General features: G+C 38.8%; 1 protein-coding gene across 1 annotated transcript in view; it reads left to right on the plus strand.

Moving 5' to 3' along the window:
• The window catches only part of MSH3 (mutS homolog 3), a 67585-nt gene that overhangs the window by 15230 nt on the left and 36546 nt on the right, over positions 1-15809 (plus strand). The window contains exons 9-12 of the mRNA XM_048504355.1: positions 7621-7733; positions 9839-9953; positions 12123-12207; positions 14889-14998. Coding sequence (XP_048360312.1) covers positions 7621-7733; positions 9839-9953; positions 12123-12207; positions 14889-14998 — 423 coding nt within the window. The remainder of the gene's footprint in view (positions 1-7620; positions 7734-9838; positions 9954-12122; positions 12208-14888; positions 14999-15809) is intronic.

A 15809-nucleotide genomic window follows, 5' to 3' on the forward strand; every position in this document is an offset into this window, starting at 1 on the left:
CCTCCTTTCAGGTGATAAACAGAACGGAAAGTGACCATTTACCAATACTGGAAACTAATCATGACTCTTACTCTCCCCAAATAAACAACTCACATGCAAAATCCTCAACCAAAGCCAATGTTCTTTCCATCCTGGCTCCTTGCACCAAATGGTCTTCTAGGTGCAAACTCGCCTTTTGAAAATGCAGGGTTCAAGGATTACTGTCAGAGTCCCTCAAAAAAAAAAAAATGCTCTGACACTCCTCCTTAGAAGCTGACTTCTCTGTCGGTGTATGAATCCCCTATCATCTTTGGATAAAGGCTGCTCTTTCCTAACAAAGTGCCATACCTTTCCAGCCGCGAGGACAGAAAACATCCAGGTGGTTTGGATCTAAGAGTGCTACTTCAAATGAAAAGCACACCTCAGAGCTCCTCTTTCATCAGATTTCTCCTAGAAAAATGCGAACACTCGCCAGATCAGTATGATCTAATACTCAACAATTCAAAAACCTAGCAGTTTTAGGAAAAGCCCCTGATTATAAAGAAGAGGCAATTGCGTGCAAAAAAACTGGGCTTAGATCTGATTGCTACAATCAACGCCTAAGAACACTCAAACAATTCTTTTTGGAACCTCAAGCTTCAAAGGGCAGCTCTTGCAACTCTACCAAGCATACAATTCTCTCGGCCTCCTCTATCACCCCTTCAACATGGTGTGGGAGCACCTAAGCTACAAAAATCTTCTCTGATCCAGATCTCCAATCAACCCGATGTGGAGCTTTCTACTTGCTCTTGAAGACTCTGCCCAGATGATTTGGCCCTTTCGAAGTCACTACCACCGCAGGTATTCTCGCCTTATTAGAAAAAAACTCCAAACATGGAGAAAGGCCCCCCCTGGTCTGGATGGCCTCATTCCCTGAAATCTTTTACCAACTATGCCGGAAACTGGGCTCCCTATATTACTTAAACTTCTTTCACATCAATTGATAATAGCTGCTACATTACTCCCAAGATTGGACCAAAGCCACTGGTTGTTCCAATTCTTTTAAGAAATAGGAAATAATGATACACCTTCCAATTGCTACAGGCCAATCAAGCCTCTATCTATCCTAGGGAAACTGTATGGATCACCTCCGCGATGTAGAACTTCTGGAATGGGCTTAATTCCTGTAATTTTTCTTGGTCAACTTGAGCAAATCGGTTAAGGTTTCATCAAGGGCCAAATTCATCCACGCATACTAATCATCTGTGCGGTAATTTGAGGTGCACTCCTCGCCGAAGAAATATGGAAAAACCAAGAACTCTTGACTACATGCTGCTGCTCCTCGACCTGAGGGAGTGCTCTTTTGATCTTCCAATCCCTAAGCAACTTCTTTTGGGAACAAAGCTAAGTGCTCTGGGGATAGAGAAGCGCTTACTTCTTCTCATCCAAAGACTTTTATACTGCCACCACTTTGCAGCATATGTTACAATCCTACCGCTCATTCACTCCCCGGCAAATAATTTCTAATAAGGGTGTCATAGCAAGGTTGTGTCCTTGCCCCTTCTCTTCAACCTGTTTCTACAGGACCTTTCCAAATTCCTTCCAACCGCCGAAGCTCAACCCTCCTCCCATCCTGGCAACGCCTCTTGACTCACCTCTTCTATATTGTCAGATGACACTTTTGTATTACTTCCTTCACGTACTCAAGATAGGCCTGAAACGTTTACTCCACGCCTTCGAGACTACTGCTAATGCAACTTCAATAACTTTAAGCAATAAATCCATATATGAGAAGACTAAAATCGCGGATATTCCCTCTCGCAAAAGCTGCGGGCAAAGTCCAGCAGCATGGTCTATCAGGTGAAACAGAATTCACCAAGTCAAAAGTTTCCAACTACTTGGGAACTGCCGTTTCAATATAACTTCTGAATTGGACCAAGCAGTACAAGCACATCTCCTCTCCACCAACGTTCAGGTGCAACGGCAGCAATTAGGGCTAAGTTCTTTCTACTCTAGGGTAGGAACTCCGCGGCCTCCATAGATGTTCAGGAACTACAATTCCCATCAGCCCCTACCAGCATGGCCAATGGAACATCTGGAGAGCCGCAGGTTCCCTACCCCTGTTCTACTCCTGCACAAGGGGTCAATGCTGCCCCAGCAGCAGTGAGAGCTCTCTTTAGAAGCGCAAACTGGATCCCTAAAACCTTGTATGACGCTTCCAATCTACAGCAGTAAATCATAATCTAAAAGCCTCTTGAGTCTATACTAATCTAGCTTCTTTCTCGCAAGAACTACTTGGAATTTCGAACAGCGTGTCATCTCTCTCCCTTATGTTCGAATTAGGTCTTAAATCTTCCTAAACACGATATGGCTCTCCTTCGCTTCGATACTGGCTGCGCTTCCATTTCCGGACCAGAACAGGACAGCCTAACAAAAGCTTAATCGCTTTCGGATTCCTACCTCTCCACTCTGGGAGTCTCCCTTGATCAAGGAAAAAAAATTAATCTCGCTAGGGCTTCTCAGCTTTAAGGACTCTCCTTCATAAACATGGATGGAAGCGCAAATTGTCAAACTTCTGTCGCCATAAGGCTACTCCTAACATCGAAAAATCAACTTCAAGTATCTACTCAATACATGAAGGGCATTTTAACCGAGGGTTCCTAACTCCTTTCCCTTCAGTAGTAAAGGGCTACCAAGGTACTTTTACAATATATCTTCTACCATATCTCCGGGACGTAATCTTTACTGCTAAGCATAGCTCCGACTGAACGCTCTCTACCTTCAGTGCAGCCAGTCCTGGAGTGGCAGACTTTCCTAGATCCCCTAGTACCAACAAAGAACGTGGCAGGTCTCTGCTCACAAAAAGCCATTGAGGGTGGTATATGGGTCTCGCGGGCCCTATTGTAGAATGTACCTGTTTTAAGATTTTTATGTTTTTTGTATGATTTTATGTTGTTCACCGCCCTGAGCCCTCCGGGGATAGGGCGGTATAGCAAGTTTAATAAATAATAATAATAATAATAATAAGAAACAATCGAGCACATCCTCCTAGATTGCAAACTATATCACTCTTCCCTAATCCAGAAGACAATATATAGACCTTTTCCACACACTGAGAACTATTATGCCTACTCACTCAGGATACAAGGTCAAATCCTTCTTTCTGGCTTTGGTGATCAGTCTCCTCAGAGATCCTCCCTAGGACATTGCTACAAATTCCTGGCGCTTGGCACAGCAGAGATTCACGCACAGATTTTAGTTTTCCATTTTTCTTATTTATTTATGGTTTTAACTGCAGGAAATGTCTGAACCTACTTATTTTAACTTGATTTTCCTCAATCTCCCTTATGCCAATAAAAAGGTTGATGATGATGATGAAAAAGTTCACTTTTTCATACATACATCGTGTTCTCTCATACAGAAGCATTGGGGTATATAGGATTTATTGTAGCTTGCAGCCAGTAAAGAATGAATCATGCATTTGGATTGGTGAAATGTTTTTGAACAGGTAATTTCAATATTATTATTATTATTATTATTATTATTATTATTATTATTATTATTATTATTATTATTATTATTATTATTATTATTATTAGTATTATTCAATTTGACTTCTCCCTGCCAGGTGGGCTCAGATTAGCTAACAACCTATATAAATATAATTATAAAACAATAAATACAACATATAACATTTTAAAACAAAGAACAATTTAAAACTGTACAAGAGGGTGCGTCGTGGGTGGAACAATCTTTGATTCCTCATTTCAGTTCCAGTAACGGAAAAAAGAAAAAAGGGAAAGGAATGGGAGGGAGGGAGGCAGGCCAGGCATGATGGACAATGAACTCCCATAGTTGTCCTCAAGTATAGGCCTGGTGGAATATCTCCATTTTGCAGGCCCTGCAGAACTGTGACAAGTCCCACAGGGCCTTGGTCTTGTTTGACAGAGCATTCCATCAGATCTGGTTCAGCCCTGGCTGTGGTGGAGATCAGCCAGACTCTGTAGGCCAGGGACCTCCCAACAGATGTTGTGGACCAAGGACCTCCAACCTCCAAAAGTTATTACCAGAGCCTAATGCTCTTGGGGGGTGGGGAGAGGGTATATCGCGTGAGGTGGTCTCACAAATACACTTGTGTTATATATTGTGTTAAATAAAAAGCAGTTATGTTTTATACACCGTTCATCTCATTTTAATAGACATTAGGGTGTACTTTAAAAGAGAGAATGATATTTGCTGAGCTTGAGCCTCTGACAGAGTGGCTAGATTTTTTTTAACTGTTTATACTTTTTTCCACCAAAAGATTTAAGTAACTTTATCTGCCACATGCTAGAGCTTCTTGGTTTTAGAATGCCTAGCTCCAGGAGTACCCAAGCAGAGCATTCTAAAATTAAGATGATGGACAATGAATTCCCATATCTATGCTATGCTCAACTATAGGCCTAGTACTAGGCCTATACTAGTTCCTAGCATGAAGACCCAAGTAGAGCATTCTAAAACAAAGATGATCCAGCATGTGGCTGATGAAGTTACAATTCTTCTAAGATAGTTCAGTGGAAAAGAGTATAATAACCTATGAAGGAACATCAATCGATCAGTTTTCAAAACTTAAATGCATGCAATTATTCTGGAACAAAGAAAAATTGCTTTTTGAAAATCGTAAAGGCTAGTGTTAAAATTGTTTGCTATAGAAACACTTTACCACTAGAGGTTCCTATGGTACTTTGTAGTGGTTAGTGCAACCCATATTTTTGCTGTCTTCTACATTTTGTGGCTGTGATTCAGCCAGAAATAGGCATGTATAAGTATGACTCGTTTTAATGGGAAAAAATAAGCATGAATTCAACCATTCCACTCTTAATTGTCCATCTGTTGTGTATTAAGTGTAACCATTTTGTTTTCAGTATTTCTCAAAATATCATAGAGATGAAAGTGTGTTTTATGGGTTATCGCATTCACGCTGACAAATATTTCATGTTTGCTTCTCTAATGTATATTCTACAATTACTAGATTTCTGACCTTCAAAATTTCTTAAAGTAATATTACTAAAAGCTAGTTAAAAGAGTAACTAAATAATGCCATAAAATAGTTGTAAAGGTAAAGATTTGTCAGTGATACTTTATCCAGAAGATTCAGTTAATTGGCCATGCCCAGATTGACTCATGTGTTTTTCTCCCACCAAATTTGAACCCTAAGTGAATCAGATAGCTCTTATCTGAGTCACTTGATTATAAGATGGCCAAATCACTTGGCTTTTATGGTGAGGGACTTCAGTGGCGCCTGCCTGAGGCACACAACTCCTGCATGAGTCTTTTGGCTTATACTAAGTCAAGCAGTGATGCCCACCTGAGTGACTCAACTGACATGTGGCTGAATGACTTCAACAGCATAGGCTGAAGCCTCTTGGCCAGCATTTCGGTTAACCAAGTTTTACAGTTAACCAGGTGCCAATTAATAAAATTTGTACTGTATCTGATTTGTGACACCACGAACCTGTTTGCTATTAGACAAAATGTCCCAGCATTCATTGTGAAGTGCGTTCCAAACTAGGTCTAGTTTCTTTTTTGCGTTCAGTGCTATATACTTGAAGAAATGAAAGAAACAGAGTTGAGCTGCATTACGTTGCTTGTTATTCTGGTAGGAATGAGGCTATTGTGCTTTTGGAAATGGCAGGTTTACGAGAAAGCCTGTGTTTTTCATTCAAGCAGAAACAGCCCTGAGAATATTATGTGTACTCTCCCACCCCCACCCCAATATACACATCCATTAAAGTTTGCCTCTGGGGTTTGGAAGTTTATTTGTTGGTAATAGAATTGACTGATGGCATAGTTAAATGAGACGGTTGTTACAATTGATTTCTTATTCTCTAGTTACCTTGCTATTTGTGGTTCATATAAGCAAATCATCTACATGGGTACCTCTTCAGCTTTATGTAAATTATGCTAAATGTACTTATGGAACTGATCTTTTTTTTTTTTAATTGGAGGATAGCAGTTTCACTATTTTTGTTTTGGTTCAGATTTTCACTTCCAAATAGATAAAATTTGCTGATCTTGCAGATAAATCCTGAACCACAGAATTCTTTTCTAATTTAACCTTTTCCTAATTACGCATAGGCAAATATGTGAGAAATTCAAGTTTCTCAGTTTGCCAAACTCAGCCAAAGGCTTGCTTATTGTAGCTAAAATAAGCCAAGTATTTCATGATTTACTAACCATGACTCTTCCAAGTGAGATGAAAGACTATGACACTAGCTGCTAGCTAAAATTGCCTCCAAGCATTCTTCCTTTGTGGAACTGCTTTCAAAAGCCTTTCTTATTTTGTTTGCTTTTTTTACTTTTAAGCTCTGCATTTGTCAGGGGGCGAAATGTCTGCTCAGCAGACGGTTCCAGTTTCCAGCTTTGGCTTCTCTGGTTAAAATCACCGGGTAGTATATGATATATAAGACCTCTGCTTGGAGGCAGTCTTATGTGTTCATGAGAAGCCCACACATCTTAGAACTTTATTCTTCTATCACTCAAGCTCATGGTTGCTGTAGGGCCAAGTGCTTTTCTTCAACAAATATCCTGGCTAAGAGCAGGTACACTCTGATCTGGAGGAACTGGGTTTGATTCCCGGCTCTGCCGCTTGAGTTGTGGAGGCTTATCTGGGGAATTCAGATTAGCTTGTGCACTCCCACACACGCCAACTGGGTGACCTTGGGCTAGTCACAGCTTTTTGGAGCTCTCTCAGCCCCACCTACCTCACAGGGTGTTTGTTGTGAGGGGGGACGGGCAAGGAGATTGTAAGCCCCTTTGAGTCTCCTATAGGAGAGAAAGGGGGGATATAAATCCAAACTCTTCTTCTTCTTTGTTCTTTTTCTGTTTTTTTCATTCTTACTAGCTTATTTCTCATGTTTGTGTTCAGTGTTTGTATTTTTACTGCACATACACAGTGATTTATGTAGATGCTTTATATTAGTCAAGAAAGTTACCCTATTGTAACCTCAGGACAACTATCTATTACAGATAGCATTTTTAATTTTATTGGGCTGAAATACTGTAGATTCCTTAAGAGCTTCTAAAAAGTAATTTTTGAATATGATGTGGAGTCACCATCTTTTCATCCCTTTTTGGTATTGGGATAACCAGGTTTATTAGAAGAATTACATATTGACTGATGGGTAGTTTTTCTTTGTGGTCTCTAAATTTTATAAAATCTATTTAATACAATTAATTTATAGTAAATAGGGACAGTCCAGAGTATCTGTATATGAGCACCTGCAAGAAATGCTTATGCAACTGGTTGATCTTCAGAAGGTGCTGCAAGTCCCGTCTATTTGTCAGAGCTTTCTTTTTTAAATGAAGATATTTTTATGGGTAAAAACATAATAACAAATTAATGTTGTTGGGCTTGCTGGAATAAAAACAGTTTAAAGAATGGAGTGATTTTACACTAAAATAAGTTGTCACTGAAGTTATACAGAACTGGAGAATGTGGAGGTATAAAGTGTTGCCATCAATCTTTGCAATGAGGGACGTCCATGCTTTTAAAAGCCATCTAAAGTTTCACGTGTGAAACAGGTGTTGATTTATTTGAAATGGAGAAATATTCTTATTTATTAATTTTCTTCAGTCCTTTTAATGTGACTGGTATACAGTTCAGAATTTATCTTTTTCCAGTTTACATGATGACAGAATTCGAATTGAAAAAATGGAAAACAAGCATTTTGAATACAGCAGTGCTTTCCAGCTGATTACAGACTTTTATGGCTGTCAAGAACATGATAACACAGGTACTTAGTTCAGAAACATGTTGACCCCGTGATAATGCTTATGATTATGTTTTAGTGTTATGAGATGAGAACATAAGAATAGCTTGTTGGATAAGACCACTGGTCCATCTAGTCTAGCAATTTTGTTTCACACATTGGCCAACCAGTTGCCCCAAATGGGGCATCCCCTGTTGCTGGCTTCCAGCACTAGTATTTAGCAGTTGTTTGCCTCTAGATGTGGAAGCTTCCTTCAATGGCTAATAGCCATTGATGGATGTCTCCTCCATGATTTTGGCTAACCCCCTTTAAAGCTACGTGTTCTCGTAGCCATTGCTGCCGTCCCTGGCAGTAAATTCTGAAGTTTTATTACCTGCTGAGTAAATAAGTATTCCCTTTTGTCTGTTCTGAACCTATTGGCTGTTTTATTATCAGCGCCTTTTCTAATAATTACTAGCATGGTGTTTGCCTTTTTACTCCAGCTGTACATTGAGTAGATGTTTTCATTGAGCTTTCTGCAACAGCTCCAAAATCTCTTTTGATCTCATTTTCAGCCAATTCAGAACACATCAGTATACACTTAAAATTATTAGTTTTTGTTCCAGTATTCATTTACTATATACTTACCCATACTGAATTTCATTTGCCACATGGTTGCTGACTCACTCAATTTAGGGAGATCTTCCTGTAACTCTTCACAGCCTGTCTTGGTTTTCATCATCCTGGATAATTTTGTATTGTCTTCATACTTGGCTATTACACTGCTTAGCCTCAGCTCCAAATTCCATAATTTTACATACATATTTTCACATGTGAGATGCAAGAAGAGGCTGTTTTGTTCTTATATTGCCAGTGGAGATGTATTTTCAATTAGAAATGCTTTGGTGCAAATCAAATGTCAAAGGATAATTCAATAATTCTCATTTGCACTTGCAGGTTAAATAAAGTAGTAGTCCTGTTCTAAGGTTTCAAACTTCATTGGGAATATTGACCATTTGTTCCACTAGAGGTGACAGGGGGAGTTCTATATTTTGGATTGTTTGAAGACTGCCAGTTTATCAAGCAAGAAAAACTTTGTCGGAAACAGACAGTTTACTTGTAGAAACAGCTCTAGCAGGTATTCCCACGCTCAGGTTAGATTCTGATAGCTGCAAACAGAATACTGCTTGTGCAATATGGATTTTCTTCCATCATGCGCCATCTCCAAAAACAATTTCTGAAGGTTAATAGGATGGTATTTTGCAGATGAAAAGTAGAATCCATGTAAATTTGAGATGAATTCATGCATCTTCTATTTGAGCAGGAGACTCTGACCACAGTTCCTAGGGAAAATGTGGTTTTCTCCAGCTAGCTGGGGCTGCTGCTGTTTGAAAAATTGTAATGAAAACTGTCATAGGCGCCAGTTGAATAGTTTCTATAACATAATTGGTGATGAGGAACATAATATTTAGCTTTGTTCTTTGTTCACTTAGGCCAGCTTTGTAGAACAATTGTGGAACTATAAAAATGAAAATACCTGTTTTAATATCTCTTAAGGGAATGCCTTGCTAGCTTTGGCACATCTTTTTTGAAGGGTGTGTGCGCTTTATTTCCCATTTACCAGACTCGACAAGCCATTCTGCATACCAGTAGGCGACCTCTTCCTCCTTCCATGTCAATAATTTGGGAGCAGCATATTGCCTTATTTAATCTGGGCTAGTGCAAATATATAACCAAAGGGAAAGTGTTGGGTTTTTTATTTTCCTTGATAAACTTGTACAACAGACTTGTAAATCAATAGAGGTGCAAAATTTGATAATATTCCTTGTCTAGTCATACATTTTGTCCCAAATAGAAATACTGTGACCGAGTTTATATTAGCTGCGTAAATTGCAGAAATATTAGCACTAAGGACTTTTACCTGTTCCTTGGATTGACTATATGCACATCACTGTAGGTAATAAGATTGTTGCAGTATCCAGAAGAAATATTTGCAGTAGAGGTGATTAGTCTGCCAGTTTGGCAAAGAGGCATACATAGTGACATATAGTTCAGAAAGATAATAGTGTTGTATGCAAGCTGGATTTTATATCCTGTTGCAATAAAAGCTGCTGAAATACAACTAAACAAATTGACATTCTGTTTTCCAGGCTCTCAAACATTGTCTTTCATCTTGAACTTGGACAAGTCAATATTATGCTGCTTGGCTGCCGTGATAACTTACCTTAAAGAATTTAATTTAGAAAAAATACTGTATAACCTTAAGTAAGTAACTTATTTATTTTAAAAAACTTCCAAAAAAAGCCCTGTTGTGGTCAAAGAATATTTGTTTGCTTCTCAGTTGATTTTTACAATACTGTCACTAGCTCTAGCAGTAAACTGATTGTCCTCTGTGTGGCAATGATATCTGCACAAATGAGGGAGTGCACCCACAGGGAAGATAGAATTCTCTATACACTTGGGGCACTCCTAGGTCTGCAGAAAAATGTGATTTTTAAATTAACTGAAACAAAATCTTTAAAAAATAGCCTGATGCTCAGAAGGGAAGGAATGTGGAAGCAGCTGAATGTCACTTGAAGAAAAAAGGAGAGAAAGAGGAAATCGGCCTGTTTGAGAGCTTGAAATCCTGAAGAAGGAGATTTTAAGGGATGGATTTCCAAATGTCTTCTATCTGTGGGTGATTTCTCAGCTTGTCACAAACAAGTCGGGGACCCATGATGATTTGTGAAGGGGAATTCCTACATGTTTCTGCTTGCCTTATTGTTCCCATTGTGGCTTCCTTCCCTTGTTGTCATCCCCCTCTTTCACCCAATAAGTGGAAATTTACAGTGGGATCTAAGCCTATTTGTGACTAGTATGTCACAAATCAAGACAACAGAATTTACAAACAGGGAACTTGCTTCAGAAATATCATCTAAATTAGTTCAACAGAATATGGGCAGCATAAGGGCTGAAATACAGAAGAAGATGCTTTGAAAAGAAAATGTAAATTCTGTCTTACTGTCAAAGTGAGCCTAAATAGTTAGTATAAGCAAACACACCAACAGTAAGTATGTTCGAGTTCACTGATAGTATGAGCCATAGAATAGGTGAAGTATGATGGTCTATGAAAAGCTTTGCAGAAGACAAATACTATTAGCAAGGTCTTGGAAGACAAGGTCTGGCACAGCTCTGATGACATGTCAGATTAGCTAATGTTCCAAGGCATGAATATTCACTGTCCAACTTCGTTTACGCCAAGATTTTGTGAAAATCATAACTTTCGATTTGTCATAATTAAGAGTCAACCTATTAGAATGGCAATAGTCTGCACATCAATTTAGTAAGCGTTTCAGGCCTACTTGAGAAGTTGACAGAAGGACAGCATCAGTATAAAGCAAAATAGAAACACGCGAGGAACCTGATCAGGGGGGGATTCATCTATTTTAGTTAAAGCTGCAGGTAGATCATGAAGAAATAAGCAAAATACACTAGGTGCTAGTGGGCAGCCCTGCCTGACCCCCATATTTACCACAGTCTTCTCTGTTAGCTTACCAACCCTTGAAGTTCTTACTTGGCAAGTTGTGTTCGTATGGAGCACTTTAATTAAAGCTAAGAGTCTTTTTTCCATATTCAAAAGGTTTAATTTATGCCATAGAAGTTCCCTGTCCACTGAGTCAAAAGCATCTTTCAAGTCAAGGAAGGTGACATACAGCGTACTCTTCCTTGTAAATACATATTTTCTTGCTAGATGTTCAAGAACTAAGCAGTGATCTAAAATGCAATTATCTGCATGAAAGCCCATTGGTTCAGGACCAAGGAATTGATGTTGGTCTGCCCTCTTACTGCCTCCTTCCGAATGCTGTGGTGCTGTAGGATCACTAAATACAGGGTGCTTTATCTCTCTAATTTTGTAGCAGATATAAACATGATCTCCTTTTATGTAGGAGAAAATTGCTAATATGTCTTACGCTTTTAGTATTTTTCATATTTGTTATTCTCCTGCATGTGCTTAATATGCTGTTCCTAGCAACATACAATTGCTATAATTATTAATGTTCTAGCATAGAAGCTATTACTTTATATCAGGGATCCCCAACTTGTTGCCTATGGATACCCATGGAACCCACCATCACCTTTTCTGGTTACAGCCAAGTGTTTTTATAAAATGGGTGGGACCAGATTCGGTTTTTGTCCCTCAGGGCTTCTGTTTGGTCAGTTGAGATTTGATTGGCTGTGTAAATTTGTAAAAACCTTGCTTTGCCAGCAGCTGTCATCACAGCACAAGGATCTTAACTGTGTGACTGAAGGTAAGCTGGGACAGCCATTTCATGGCAGCACCTGTTACACTGTGTCAGAATTGTAAAGGTGCTCCACAGCTTGAAAAAGTTTGGGGACCTCTGCTTTGTGGTGTTTTTTTGCTTTGAATGAGAGTTGGTTTTATTTTTCTTTCAGTAATTTTAAGAAGTTATCAAGTGAAGCTGAATTCATGACACTTAATGCAACTACGCTAAAAAATCTAGAAATCCTACACAATCAAGTAAGAGAATATAGAAAATTCTGTGCATTTGTTTGCTGGGTTGGGGAGAAGAAAACATGATGTTTTAAAAACAACTAGGAGATTGGAAAGTATTCTGCACAGGATCAGTATTTTTAACAATTCCAGACTTAATGTTTTCCAACTATTTATCTGCAAAGAAACTAATGCTGGACAGGTCTGTACCTTCCTAAATTTCACCATCCTTTTAAAACAGTGGATGTTACATTGCCTGCTTTCTGATCTTTCTGTTAGAAATAGCATTCACATCAATATTAAATTCATCATACATGAAAATGAAAAATAGCCTGGATGGCATTTAAAGGAAAAAATGGGTGGGATGGAAGAGAACATAACTTTTTCTCTGCAGAGATTCCTCTCCTACAACTACAGACTTAACTATTTTTAATCAAATCTTCCTCCAATCAAGCTCTTATCCCAGAAGTAAATCTAGGTGGGCTTTTTTGATGATAGTTAAGCACCCCCATATACTTCTTCCACTCCTACATTAATGTTACCTGAGCAAAATCAGGTTTAGTAGCACACACATGGGAAGATGAAATATATTTCCACTCACAGAAGGTACAAAGACATTGGATCCCATAACCTCATTTTGTGTCTCCCTTTTGGTTCCTCAAAAGCTGGATTTTGTATCCATGACTTCCTCTTCCTCTTACTTCCTATCAGATAATTTCTAAGTCTGTCTTCTATCTTCCGTGCAGTTCTACATTGGGTCTCTGTAGGCGAGCCTCGGAAGGAATTTTCTAGCTTGGTATGACTGAAAAGGTGTTCCCCCTTCTTGATGAACATGGTAGCATTACCTTACCGTACTCATGCCATGATGGAGGAATGCTATTTCCCCTCAGTTCTTTTCTTGTTGCCATAACGGAAGAACATGTTCCAATTTCACACTTCTATCCTTTTTTTATGTCTCTGTTTCTTGTTTTCTTAAGTTTAATTTGTTGATCTGTTTCTTTAAAAGTCTCAAAAGCACAGTTCAAAAAGTGCATTTAGTGTGGCACAAAAATGAATGTATTGTCGAAGGCTTTCACGGCTGGAATCACTGGGGTGCTGTGTGGTTTCCAGGCTGTATGGCCATGTTCTAGCAGCATTCTCTCCTGACGTTTCGCCTGCAACTGTTTTTAGCGCCCCTGGGATGCTGTATTCCGCCCGTGCAGAAACAGCCCTAGTTTTGTAACATCTCTCTGAAATGCCACAGAGCATTTGAAAGTTGTGTAGACAGGGAGGTGGTCATTTTGCAGTGCAGGCCACACTGGCATCATTTGTTGCCTCAACACACCACAGTCACATTTCCCTCCCTCCTGTCTCTTAAGGGTTAAAAAAAATCATAATTTGTTGATAGATTGCTATAGCAATCTGATTGCTATAGCAGTCTGAGCAATGATGTTATAATGCTCTGTTACATTCTAATAGCTCTAGCTTTTATTTACTCTAGCTCTTTTTCATTGTGGGGTTACGTAACCGTGCAACAGGAAGGGGCTAGAGTCTTATTATGTAGCTCTTTGAAATGTAGTAAAGTAAAGCATTCCCTTCCCTTTTTAGTGGACAGTAGCAATAAACTGTTACAATTCTATTGAAATGTAGCAATCTGTCAGTTACTTTTTTTTAAGCCCATAAAAGGCCTCCAAGGTGGGAGGATAAATACTCTGATTCGTGTTGGACCAGCACAGTCAGTATTGTCTACTTGGACTGGCAGTGACTCGGACTGGCAGTATTGTCTGCTCAGACTGGCAGGATCTCAGGTAGAAGTGTTTCACATCATGTGCCCTCTATTAGGTGGAGAAGTCAGGGACCTTCTGCATGCCATGCAGATGATTTGCCACTGAGTCACAGTCAAAATAAAGACAGGATTAAGTCAAAAAGATGTTCCAGGCTAGAAAAAGCAAACCAGAGCAAGTTATACCAAACAGCAAATTAGGAAAACACCTGGTTCCTAAAACTTGACAGTCAAGGTACCCCCATTGAAAAGACTTTATCTTGAGTCTTACTTGTGAAAGGAGGCAAAGATTAAAAAAAAAACCGGTAGGGGCAGTGGCCATGGAGATGTTCTGTTGCCTATATGAATTCCTCTACACTCACAGCAGGAACAAGAACTTCAATGGAGAATCATTGCTGTGTATGAACAGTCTGAGCAAAGATGTTAAAAAGATGAAGAAAGGTAGTGAAATTGAAGATAAGCTAAATCATGTCTTTGTTTTAGTCTTCATTGAAAAAAAAAACCAGGAAGATCCACATTTGAACCACTATTTGGGGACTATTAGAATGAGGTCAAATGCATCAACTGGTGAAGTTTTTAAACTAACAAAATTTTTAAAAAGAAGCTAGTCATTGGAACCAGGTAACATTTGCTTGAGAGCCTAAAATATATGGATACTTAAAGCCAGGTGTATAACTAGAATAAACTTGGTGGAGGGTTATTGTAGCTACAGTTTTAAATGAGGGTCTGGAGATCTTTAAAAATGCATTTTAACTTCATTTATGTAGCTTACTGAGCAATTGTAAACAAAACTACAGCCTTCAAAGGATTTGGAAAAGTTTAGTCCTGTTTAGGACTGTACTATAAATATGCCTGAAATGTAATTAGTTAATTGTTAATTGTTTAAATGTCAGTTTTTGATCATGCTTTCATATATTTAATAACACACAAACTGTCATTACTTTAGACTGACAGGAAAACAAAAGGCAGCCTGTTTTGGGTCTTGGATCATACAAAAACTTTATTTGGACGACGGAAACTGAAGAAATGGGTAACACAGCCTCTCTTGAAATCCAGGTATTTTAAAATAACTTTATTATAAAATAGCTGTGCTGAGCTGAATTTAAATTTATCTGTATTTGTCTTTTCGGTAAGGATTTGCTGCTTTCAGACTAAGTTGAATAATGGTACCTAGGGGTTGGTGGTGGGAATTTTTGGCTTTCAGATCTTTTTTGTCTTTTTAGCTCTTATCAGAAAGAATTTTTGTCTTTTTAGCTCTTATCAGAAAGAGAAAGCTCCCGGAAGCCTTCAGATCTTTAAAGTACATAAAAATAATATGGCTTGGCAGATTTTGACTTAAACACAAAAGATGCATGTTCCTGTTTTCCTCACTTTTAATCAATGATGTTGCCGTTCCAATTTGTTGTTTATGTTTTACTGCTACCAGAATTGGGCTCTGGGCGGATAAAAATCGTGTGATGATGCTAATGATAATGATGCTAATCATTATAATTATAATTAGCTAATGATGCTAATGATTTGATGATGCTAATGATTTGAATTTTTGGGTGAGAGCTATGACCCCGGCTCCACGTTGTTATTTTCTTGGTTGAGGAGTTGCAATACACCGGCCTTGGAGTCTCACTCTTGGGTAGGGGCATGGCTTTATCAACTCGAATAAATAAATAAATATTTCCAGGCATATTAACTTTACCTATATTTTTGCTCACCAATGTACTCAGAGGAGAATTTGCATCCTCAGCTTCTTCAGATGAATGAGCCAAAAAGCCATGAAGCTTCTTCATCGTCTTCAATTTGCTTTCACTGGGGGAGGAAGGAACTGCGGCAGAGGTGCAGGCGCCCTCCCAGCCACCACCTAACTGGGCGA

The sequence above is a fragment of the Sphaerodactylus townsendi genome, linkage group LG07, assembly GCF_021028975.2.
Source record: "Sphaerodactylus townsendi isolate TG3544 linkage group LG07, MPM_Stown_v2.3, whole genome shotgun sequence".
NCBI lineage: Eukaryota > Metazoa > Chordata > Lepidosauria > Squamata > Sphaerodactylidae > Sphaerodactylus > Sphaerodactylus townsendi.